Source organism: Sceloporus occidentalis, unplaced genomic scaffold, assembly GCF_023333645.1.
Source record: "Sceloporus occidentalis isolate IW3139 unplaced genomic scaffold, rSceOcc1.0.p SCAF_54, whole genome shotgun sequence".
NCBI lineage: Eukaryota > Metazoa > Chordata > Lepidosauria > Squamata > Phrynosomatidae > Sceloporus > Sceloporus occidentalis.
This window is the reverse complement of record NW_028317034.1, coordinates 3,817,665-3,829,471: the sequence shown is the minus strand read 5'-3', so window position 1 is coordinate 3,829,471 and position 11,807 is coordinate 3,817,665. Positions and strand designations below refer to the sequence as shown.

At 36.6% G+C, this 11,807-nt stretch overlaps 1 protein-coding gene across 1 annotated transcript in view; it reads right to left on the bottom strand.

Moving 5' to 3' along the window:
- Positions 1 to 697: 697 nt before the first annotated feature.
- The window catches only part of LOC149288041 (protein broad-minded-like), a 121,788-nt gene continuing 110,678 nt past the window's right edge, over positions 698 to 11,807 (bottom strand). Inside the window, exons 34-35 of the mRNA XM_089492173.1 lie at positions 1,972 to 2,082; positions 698 to 751 (exon numbers count right to left, since the gene is read on the bottom strand). Of these exons, the coding sequence (XP_089348299.1) occupies positions 698 to 751; positions 1,972 to 2,082 (165 nt within the window). The remainder of the gene's footprint in view (positions 752 to 1,971; positions 2,083 to 11,807) is intronic.

The window sequence follows — 11,807 nt, the reverse complement described above, 5'->3', positions numbered from 1 at the left end:
TACGAGGTACCACAAACCGCACGCATTGATAAACGACACAGGAATTTTCCGTTCAGCTTATGAGCCCCGAGGTGAGATTGTTGCCATCATTCGAGTTATTGATGTTATACAGTACTTTATACAAGCAGAACACGTTAAATGTGGAGCGGACTATTTTCAGGTGAGATGTGTTCAGTGAGATCAAATAAACTTAGAATTGTTAAGCCACCATTAAAAGCAGTACATGATACATACCAACATAAAGTTGTTGTTTTTTTGCTTTGGGACAGTTATTCATGGTTTTTTCCTATTTATTCCAGTTTTTTACATATGATGTGGCATATGAATCCCAGTGGACTTTCTGATTGATTCTCTATTGCAATAGGGCTATAAATAGAATAACATTAATATTTTAGAGCTTATTGATCCAAGCAGAAATATATATATATATATATATATATATATATATAATGACCAACTTGTTTTATGGAGTTCCCAAATGTCACTTTTTAAGTCTCATCAGTGTTTATGTAAGGCAGTAATGGGTACATTCGCAAAGAAAAAAAAGGGAACTGTCCTTGTACCAGCTTTCAGCATAACTAAATGAATGTGTTAAATATATCTAATATCTTGCAGATTTTGTTTGTCAATCGGTGTAATAATTTTAGAGACTGTTTCAAGGTTTACCTCGTGGAAGCTGAGATGCGTGTCTCTCTAATCAATTTCCTATATTGATTTCTTTGACCTTTGTCTCACATTTTACAAACACTGTCTGAAAAAAATCAACACCAATAAGGAACTTAACAATAGGTGAGATATGACTCAATGAAAAATAATTATACATATTCAGCAAAAAAAGTGGATCTAATATAAGATTATATCTAAACTGTATATACATATATTGTGACATAACCCTGTTACTTTTCAGAATCTTAAGCAAGGCTCTGTAGGGCAATAATGCCCCAAAACACTCATTTTCTGGAAAACTGTGCCCTATTTACACATGCAAAAACCCACAACAAGATCATAAAAATAAAGCCTACCTCAAAATTGGGGCACACTCTGACATATACAGTTAACCCAGACTGAGCAGCGTAAACGTCCACTAACCCCCACTGGATTTGGAACCCTCCAGACAGCATACACAGGTCCAGGTAATGTCACACTCGGGTCTGGATTTTTCTTCAGGTGCTCCCCTTGTGTATGGAACTACCTCTCCTCTCAACATTATCCTTACTCCATGGTTTGAGGGAGTTTAAATGTCCATTTCCCTCAACCGTTGCAGGCTTCGTGAAAATCATGGACTGCATTATTGGATTGGCCTTCCAGTCTGTTGCAATACTGGAGTTGGAGCATTGGCTTGCCGTGCTCTCCAAATGCTCCATCCCATACATATATTATGCACATGATACATGCATAAAATACAACAAAACATCTCCCTGGTACTGTACAATATCACCATACATCAATTTATTTGGTGTATTCAACTGTAGAATTCAGGAAAACAAATTTACTTTAAAAGGGAAGAAAAAAATGTACTTATTGTTATATTGTTTTAATGTTAGAAAATTTATTTTATTTTTATGTAATAGGTTTAGTTTTCTGAAGGCTTCAAATGCATATTTTTACAGCATGAATTGTATTAAAAAACATTTGTTTTAGATTTTACTGATTCTTTTATTACAGTGATGATAAAACAGCAGCTGTACAGTAAAAGCTTTTTACTCGATCCTAATTATAAATGTAGGGTACTTACGTCTGACAAAAGTCTTATTCACTGTGTGGTCTGGAATTTCTAGGGAAGCTGGGGATTGTACAACCTAACCCTACCCAACATGTTTATTTACCATAAACCAGCAAATAGCTAAATCAAAATTAATACATATTTAATAAAAATATTTTATCTGCTCTCGAAATGTGATCGGTCGAAAGGGAATGTTACATTAACTATTTTAAAACAAAACCCCTTTATTGTCTCATTTTCTATTTTACTTTAAGAGTAAAGTTCTTCATTTCCTGTAGAACCATTGGTCTGTGTTTCTGTTCCAGTGTCTCCATGTATTCCAAATAATCAGCGACATGAAATCCTTGGATGGATTCTTCCTGGAAATGAGTGAGAAACCAAAACTTTTGGTTAGCACATAACATGTTAAGGGTTGTAAAATTTAGTTCTGCCATTTTGCATTGACAAACTAAGAGTATTTGTCTTAGAGGCTTAGATATGACGATTCATTTGGGATTTGTTAACTGCAACTGTGAGTTGGGATGAACAGTAATAATTTCCATCTAACTTAAAGGGGGCAGGGAAAGTTGAAAGAGGATGGGAGAGCATGAGCACATATACTCCCAGATACCAGGAGAGCGTGAAATGCTTCTGTACATACACATGTGCTGATGACAGACTAGCAATCAGGAAATAGCCAACAGGTAAGTCTCTGAGTAACATTTTTACTGCTCCCTTAACCATGAGAAGGCTGGATATCCACAGTGGCACATCTGTTTATTCATCTAATGTACTAAGTGAAACTCAATAATGTAAACTACCTAGAGACTTCCTGTTTAAACTAGTAGGAGGCAGGTAAGCTACATAATTTGTGAAAAGAATCTGGTTGGTTTAACATAAGGTAGCTGTTGCTGCCGTAAAAAACAGTATTTAGAACTGTATTGTAGTTGTAAATGTGTGAAAACCAACAGCATACACAGAATAATAAAAAGTATAGTGTACTAATAAAAGTGTAAAATTGTAATAAAAAGTAGCGTGCTTTAGAGCAACTACATTGGGTAGTCCTGTAGTGTTTCTGTAAAGTGTGAACCGACAAAGAAATTGGATTAACTAATGGAACAGAAATGCCCAATTTTGTTTCTAAATGTTTTGCCTTATTGACCCCTTAAGTGGCCTAAATGAATGGAGCTTCACTCAGAAGCATGACTAAGGCAGTTTATCACAGAAGGTTGTCTCATGGGATTGGTTTTAGATAGGAACTCTCTGTAGAGTATGGGGAGACTAGGGGCGTACTATTCTATCAAAAACTGTTCCTTTGTTTTTTATTTTTTTTAAACCAGTATGCTCTATTTCACTGAGATTATTAAAACAAGCAGGTCATCAACTATCTACATTTATAAAGAAATCATAAAATATATTTAAACACAAACATCAATTTAATATAATCTAGTACATAGAGAAGTAAAAATCTACGTCAATACTATATTCTCTGAAACAAAATTACATCTTATATCAAGAAACATTATTACATTGAGAACTCTTGAGAGTGATATACTCAGGCATCACAGAATTGCATTATCATTGCAGTTAGAAATTATTTTATATTTTATAATACTGTGTTAAACTGTCGCTTAGGGGTTTGCACAAAAAGCTAAGTTTAACTAATATGTAAAAGTTAGAACTTTTAAAAAGAAAAAAAACAGCTATTAGGAATGCAATAAACAGTGAACTGCAGAAAGATTACTGAAGATACATAGAAATCCTGTTAGAATGTTGTTTTAAGTGGGCAGAATAATTTGTTGTTACTTTCCTGCAAACATCGGATTGATTAAGCATAAGAAATACAGCTTTTGGCTTCACATCAAAGATTTTCTCTTCTCTCTTGGTGAATAAAGTGTGTTGGCTACAAATTAGTTTATAAACCAGTCCCAAAGAAATAGAAGTCATCCATTAAATGTCTTTCAAAACATCCATGGACTCACAAAAAAGTACAGAAGAGCAATAGAAAAGAAACTCAAGTTCACTTACATGATGGCTTTCAAATACTGGAAGAAATGCAGTTTCCTTATGGAATGAACTTTATAAACATAGAACAAATAACAGATGTACGTGCATATTTTGTATGTATACATGACTATACACATGTTTATAATTCCCTCTTTTTGGTACTTCATCAAACTCACTACGTGAAATCTATGGCCCTTGTAATTCACAGTTTATATGTTTGAATTACATACAAATATATATCTTCTGTCACTCTATGCACTATATTGTTAACGGAAGCCAATCCAGATTCCTGGTAAATTTTTGGTGCAGTCTTGACAACAGTTCTGTGTGTTTGATTTTTAAAGGGACAGCAGAAAGAAATGTTTGCAGCTTATTGGCATTAAAGTGAATATGTTACCATATAAAGATCTGGCCTCTTTATAAATTGTAATAGGCATTTCTTATAAACTTAATATCTTGGTCTATGTGCCTGTTCCACAAACTCATTCGTCAATGTCTTTTTAAAAGCGCCGTTACACATACTCAACTGACCGAACACGTTTTTTATTTGAATGCAGCATTAATGCAATTATTCGTAGTACAGCTGAAGTATTTTTTACTTTTTATACATTTTTGGGTTTTCTATAAGATTTCAGAGAATGCTAAAAAGTCATGGCACTGGTACCATAGAAGCGTAAAGTTCTACTGTTTTTTATGTGATTAACCCTTAAGAGATAAAAATAATCAGCTCATTTAGTATGTACTATTACAGCATGTAAAAACAGACCACTGAGAAGTAATAGTATGCCTTCGTTGGCTGGCTCTAAACTATAGATTAAGTATAATGGTGTACTGTATAAACATTGTAACACTTACTGCATTTGAATGCCCAAATCTACATTTAGAAATTCTTGCTTACATATACTTTGCTTAGGAATGCATAGTTATAGAGATGACTATGAGAAGAAAAAGAAACATTAAAATAACTGATAAAAAGTAGGATAAAAACATTAAAATAAAATTAGTAATGGATCGATAAATATGCAGTCCCACGGGTTTTGTGTGAAAGATGCCTGAGGCCTATAAAAATCCCAACAGGATCTCTAATGATACAATAATGGTTAAGGTGAAAAGTTTAAAAATATGATGCTACTAATAAGAAAGTAAAAGTAGCAAAAAATCACAAACCAATCAGCAAAAAACATGCTATAACCCAGTTGCTATATAATTTGTCTACTGCTTTTGCACAATCAATGTAACAAAACATTTGTGAATGTGATATATTTAAAACATGTTAATGGCACTGTTCATCTTTGTACTAGTGCCTTTGTGCTGTTGTCAGTATAAAAGTGTCAGTATATGAACACCAACAAGCACCAGATGCTTGTTTAGCTTGTCCAATGGTAAATGGTTTGCAGGATAAGGGATCTCAATATGTACAGCTTGGAGGAAAGAGTAGAGAGGGGAAATGTGATAGAAACATTGAATTTTCATTGAAAGGACTGATTTCAAGATTTTGAAGAGTCCATCAAAAAAATGGGCAGACAAGATGTGCCAAATTGTGCTTATCTGTCATGAAATTCTTTGTTTCCATGTTTGTTTACTACAACTATATAGTATCAAATAATAAAACTACGTTTAAGCTCGCCCAAAGCAGCCCCTCGTTTGTGCAAGTGATAAAACAAACTAAGCACAGGAATAATTTTAGTCAAGAAAATAATTCTAAATATAATTTACTTGATACTTGAAGCATTGCTCTATAAAAGTTCCTGTACTAGAATACCATTATAGCAAAAAAGTATAAATGATTACACAAAAATATAACTAAACCTTTCTAGTAGTGATTATTATGCATGATTTAATCCAAAAAGTCATTTTTAACACAACAGAAACAGTATAATTATTCAAATGTCTGGTTTATATTAGTTACAGGATATAAAGCACAGCCCCAAAGGCGTAAGAGAACAAAAGAAGAATCCATCATACTCCCTGCAGTTTCAAACATCAGGCTTGTGTTATATTTCACAGCCATGTTACACATCTTGCTTTTCATGTTTGTTAAGTACATTTATTTATCATCATATTTATTACATTAATTAAAAACAGAAAGCTGATGTTGTAAAGCTAAAGAGCAGTAGAATGTAATGTCTTCATAAGAATACATTACAAATCTGCTATAGTAATGTATGTATTGACCACATAATAAATCTCAATTAAAAAAACAAATCAATGTATAGCCCCACCATACTGGAAATTTACTGCTGTTTCATTTTGTCATGTATAATAAACTTTACCGTGAATATGATTATTGGGATGGTTACAGTAGAATACACAGACAGTAACAGTATCACTAGGGAGTAGGAAATGATTTATACCACAGCACATGCAGAACACTGCAGAGCTCCAAGGTTTTTCTTTTAATTAAAACATTTTAGGGGAAGCAAGGATGGAATCCAAGAGGCACAATATCAAACTCAAGCCAATAAAAAAGGGGGTCAGGCAGAATGTAGTTGGGGCTGGGGGAAGGTACCTCTTGGGCTCTCTAGATGAATGTAACGAGCATGGTGGAAACTCGTGCCCTAAATAAAACACAAAAGATATTTAGGGGGTCGAACTGAAATCATGACATGAGCTTGATGTCACTTAAATGCTGGTAGTAGGATCCAGAAGTGGAGATAATGACCACAAGAACCACTGAATAGTCAGTGAGGTGGACCGAATCTTAATTTGTAAAATGTCAGAAACAGCACAGCCAGTAGGAGTAGTCAAGCGAGCTGGGTCAGAATCAGAGCAAAAATTAAAACAGGAACCAGATTGCAAGACAGGAGTGAAGTCGGATTAGAAACAGAAAACCAGAAAGTCAAAAATGAACCAGAAACCAGTCCAAAAACAAATCGGGACACATGCACCAAAATAGGTTCAAACAGGTCAGAAAGGGGTGGATCTGAGGTGAAGGACTAGTGGCAGCAGTCATATCAGGTTATGAAGGCCTTCATAGTGAAAATAGGGCAGATGAGTAGATTAAAGTTTTTTTTGTAACCAGCCCATTGGACAGCAGCACACATGTATACGAATGTGTGTCAGTGCATGGGTGCATTCATAAGACTATAACATTGCGTGCTTACGACCATGTTAATTTAATTATTTACACACATACCCCATATATTTGAGTGTCTGTCTTTTTGGGGGTGGATGCCCTTCTGTGGATTCCTTTGTGTTCACTGTATATCCATGTGGTGGGTTTTAATAAATAAGTATATTTTAATTTGTAAACACAATTACATACCGAGCACTACAATAAAATATAGGATTTGGAAAAGTGACAGATCTGCTTTTTGTTTCCCCATTCCCTAAATCGCGCTGTGAAGAAGAAAGCAAACAGAACAATAAAAAGACTGTGAATATTGAATATGTGCCTTCAGCTTCTCAGCAGACATTTTTATGTTAACCCTGAGTGTCCTTTTCTGTGTGACTCTATGCACAATGAAAGGTTAAGAGTGGACAGGTGGTTGGCTATTTCTTGCTCCAAGTAAGATAAAAGAAACTAACCAAGTCTATTCAAGGACCACAATGAGGGGGGTCAGAAGTGATTGATCGTCTGCAAACATGGTCTTTGACATAAACTGACCATAATAGGATGAATGGTTTTCCGTATCTTTCTGTATGTATATTTCAGGACACTTGCTATGTAGGCAGATCTTAGCACGTAGATGTCTTGTTTGTAAAGGTATATAAGACATGTGTTGTTTTCATTGAGAGAGAGTAGTCTGGCTGATGACACTCCCTCGTGTGCACGAGCAATAAAATCTGCTTATTCAACTCTTTTGGGAAGAATTTGTGTCTCAAAGTTATTGAGCATTCACAAGACCAACAAAGTTCATGCCAAAATCAAAGTTAATAAATGAAAATGATGTAAAGATCATTTCAATATTCACTCCAACAGGTGTTTAGTACAAGACCTGCATTTCTGAACACTTAATTCTTTTGTCATGACAGCAGCCGACCTATAACGTTTCAGAAAGAGAGACATTTTTTTTAATTAATGTTGTAAATATTCAGTTTATGACTTGAACGTCTCCAATGGATTCTACAAAGAGTAATGTATTGAAAACCCTTCAGCAATGAAATGATGAATGCAACACTCATGAATCCAAATGCATGTTTCTGCATAAATACAGGATTGTCATTGCTTCTAGCAATGGTAAAGTAAGTAAAAATGCTGAATTGCAAATGTACTTATGAACAGAACCAGCGAATATTTGACAATTGTCCGATACCACAGTATCCCTCATGGAATGCCCTGCTCTGTTTACTGTACAGCCAGGCCAATAGACGGACTGTCAAGTTGTTAGTTACCCACCCATGGCAGACTTACTCTAATACAGGGCTTGACAAATTTGTTGTGAATCTAGGCGCCAGCTAAAAAAGTTAGGAGCCAGGATTTTTTTAAAACAGTTGGTCAGGAGTGATCTGATTATCATCAGCCCACTTACTAAACTCACAGTATTTGACCTGGAAGCACCCTGGACTTCCAGGTTTTTTTGGGTTTTTTTTTTAACTCTTTCAATTCCATTGGAGCACAGCATTGACTTATATTTAGTCCCCACAAGTTTGTGGGGACAAATGTTAACCCCTGCAATGCCACAAATGTGTCATATACAATTGTGGCACTGAAGGGGTTAACACTGCACTGTCGCTCTCATTCAGCGATCAGGCAGCAGGGGAGGGCTGGGGCTGGTCTCCACACTCATGTGGAGACCGAAGAACCCTCTCCTCCCTGTCCCTGAAGCTGCCTCTGGCAGTTGGGACGCAATCGCTGGTCTATAGACCAGCCATTGCAGGGAGGAGTCTCTTTGATGACTCCTGTAGGCTTCCATGCCTACAGGAGTCATCAAAGGGCTTTTGGGGGCTCGTTTTTGCTGGTCTGCCTGGGCTTCCAGGCAGACCACCAGCAGCAGAGCCCCCTACAAAACGGGAATTAACCCCTAAAATGCAGCGATCGCGGCATTGAAGGGGTTAACGCTGCACTGTCGCTCTCATGGAGCGATCAGGCAGCAGGGGGATGTTGTGTCAGGTCCCCACACTTGTGTGGGGACCCAATTAACACTCAACCCCCCTTTCCTGAAGCTGCCTGTTGCAGCTGAAAACGTGATTGCTGTTTTTCCTGCAATCGTGTTTTCAGCCTACAGAATCACTCTGTGGGAGTGATCTCAGGCTCGGAGGCGAGCAGACAGCAGCAGCAGCGCCCACGCGATCACCACGATTGTGGTGACGTGGGGGCATTTTTGGGGGGATGTAACAGGCTGACAAACACAGCCCTGCTGTAATAGGTTGCACTTATACTATTATATACATATCAATATACACAGTCATAAAGATACAGTACTATGTCCCATGGAACAGTGAAGGTTCCCGTAATAGCAAAATTGACAGATACAATGTACAGCAATTAATGCTATTATTTTTATTATTAAAATAATAGAATGCAGAGGGTTGTTGTGAATGGATGTTTCTCAGCCTGTACGCAGGTATTAAGTGGAGTGCTTCAGGGGTCTGTCCTCGGTCCTCTTCTTTTTAATTTATTTATAAATGATCTCCCAAGCTGCATTAAGAGTCATGTCACAGTTTTTGCTGATGACACAAAATTAGGCCGGGTAATTCAGACTAATCTTGATGTTTCTTCATTGCAGGAAGATCTAGACAGAGTTGGGGACTGGGCGTGCAAGTGGCAGATGAGGTTGCAAAGTTGCAAAGTTATGCATTATGGTAAAAATAATAAAAATGCAACCTATTCTTTAAATGGAATATCCTTGGGGGAAACTACCAATGAGAAGGATTTATTAATAACGGTTGACAACAGACTTGACAACAGTGCGCAATGCCAGCAAGCAGCTGCGAGGGCCAATAAGGTTTTGGCATGCATAAAAAGAGGTATTGATTCAAGGGAGGAGGATATCATCTTGCCTCTTTACAGGTCATTGGTAAGACCTCACCTTGAATATGCGGTACAATTCTGGGTACCGGTCCTTAAAAAGGACATTATGGAACTAGAAAAAGTGCAAAGGAGGGCTATGAAATTATTAAGGGGATTGGGAGATACTAGTTATGAAGAGAGACTAAAAAAGTTAAAATTATATACACTGGAAAAAACGGCATCTCAGAGGGGATATGATAACATTATACAAATATATGCAGGGCCAATATAAAGAGTTCTTCAGTGACCTGTTCATTAGCAGAAATATACAAAGAACAAGAGGTCACCCTCTGAGACTGGAAGAGCGCAGGTTTCATAGACGACAAAGGAAGGGATTCTTCACAGTGAGGACAATTAAGGTATGGAATTCACTTCCAAGGGAGGTAGTGTTATCCAATACATTAGATACCTTCAAAAGGGGCCTCGATATTTTCTTAGAAAGGCACGATATACAGGGATATAAATAGAATAATATTAATATTTTAGAGCTTCTTGATCCAAGGAGAAATCCGATTGCCTCTTGGAGTCAAGAAGGAATTTTTTCCCCTGATGGCAGAATTCGAAGTAGCTTAATTAGGGTTTTTTTGCCTTCTTTTGGATCAAGAATAGAAAGGTTAGGTAGAAGGGTTGAACTTAGGTCTTTTTTCAACCTTATGAACTATGTAAAACAGTTTAATAAATATTCTAAAAGAAGCAGGGCTATAATTAAACTAAAGGTAACTTCCACCTAAACAATGTTTACATTGTAAACTGCAAGCAAATTTATATACCAAGAGAACATCTGTGTCAAGCCTACATACAGTACCTATTAATCCATTTTGTAATAGCAAACATCAGTTTGCAATGACTATTTGTCTATGACAAATATAGTAAATATATATCTTAATCGTGAATTCTAAACTTGTGCATTCACTTTTATACAAAGCTTATTTTTAATGAAATTTGTTTCATGCGTTTTTTTTTTTTACAAATCTCCAATAACGAGGAGGGTCCAGACGAAACAATCGAAAATGAATGGCAAAAGCCGCTCTTTGATGAGGTCAAGTGGGAAGGGACTGTATGTAGGAGGGTATATATAAATGATGTACCCCCAAAAAACAACAATCTGTGGAGTTTTATCATAACTTTTTTCACTCTGGCCAATTATCATTTACAAGGGAAAGGGACAAGCAATACATATATGTGCGGACGCCATTTTAACTTGTCAGTAGCAGTTGGAGAGTGATGACAGTTGGAGCGTGAGGCAGTAAGTGACAGCGACCGCTCAGCAGAGGCTGAGGTTGATTCTCAATCATTGTCCATCTACCATACTGCAAGCTAAATCAATAGTTTAGTGCAGAACATTTGCTGGTCTGGGGTAGATTGGAGAAGCTGTAGTGTACTCTATATAAGTTAATTAATCATATACAGGAACTGCAGCAGTCATCTTTTCACTTTTATTCTAGGGTTTACCTTCTTTTTAAAAAATAACAAGAGGCAAAACCTCTTGTTTTTGGTCAATACAAAAAAAATATTTGTGAAAAAAGGCATTTGACTGTGCTTACACACAGTGTGGTTTAGTTGTTTATTAAATATATGCTGTTTAAAATAGAGTTTAGTAAATTAAGACAGTTGCCCATTTACACTCTCTCACTTTTCTTACTCAATTCTTTTACTTTTGTTTCAGGGTTGAGAAAATTCAGTCTTGCGCCAAATAGCTGGACGTGTCTGAGTTTGACACAAAAGTAGGCAGGGTAATTCAGACTAATCTTGATGTTTCTTCTTTGCAGGAAGATTAAGACAGAGTTGGGGACTGGATGGGAAAGTGGCAGATGTGGTTCAACATAGATAAATGCAAAGTTATGCCTTATGGTAAAAATAATAACAATGCAACCTATACTATTAATGGAATATCCCTGGGGAAGACTACCAATGAGAAGGACTTAGGAATAATGGAAGACAACAGACTTGACAACAGTCCACAATGCCAGCAAGCAGCTGCAAGGGCCAATGAGGTTTTGGCATGCATAAAATGAGGTATAGATTCAAGGGAGGAGGATATTATCCTGCCTCTTTACAGGTCATTGGTAAGACCTCACCTTGAATATGTGGTAATTCTGGGCACCGGTCCTTAAAAAGGACATTATGGAACTAGAAAAAGTGCAA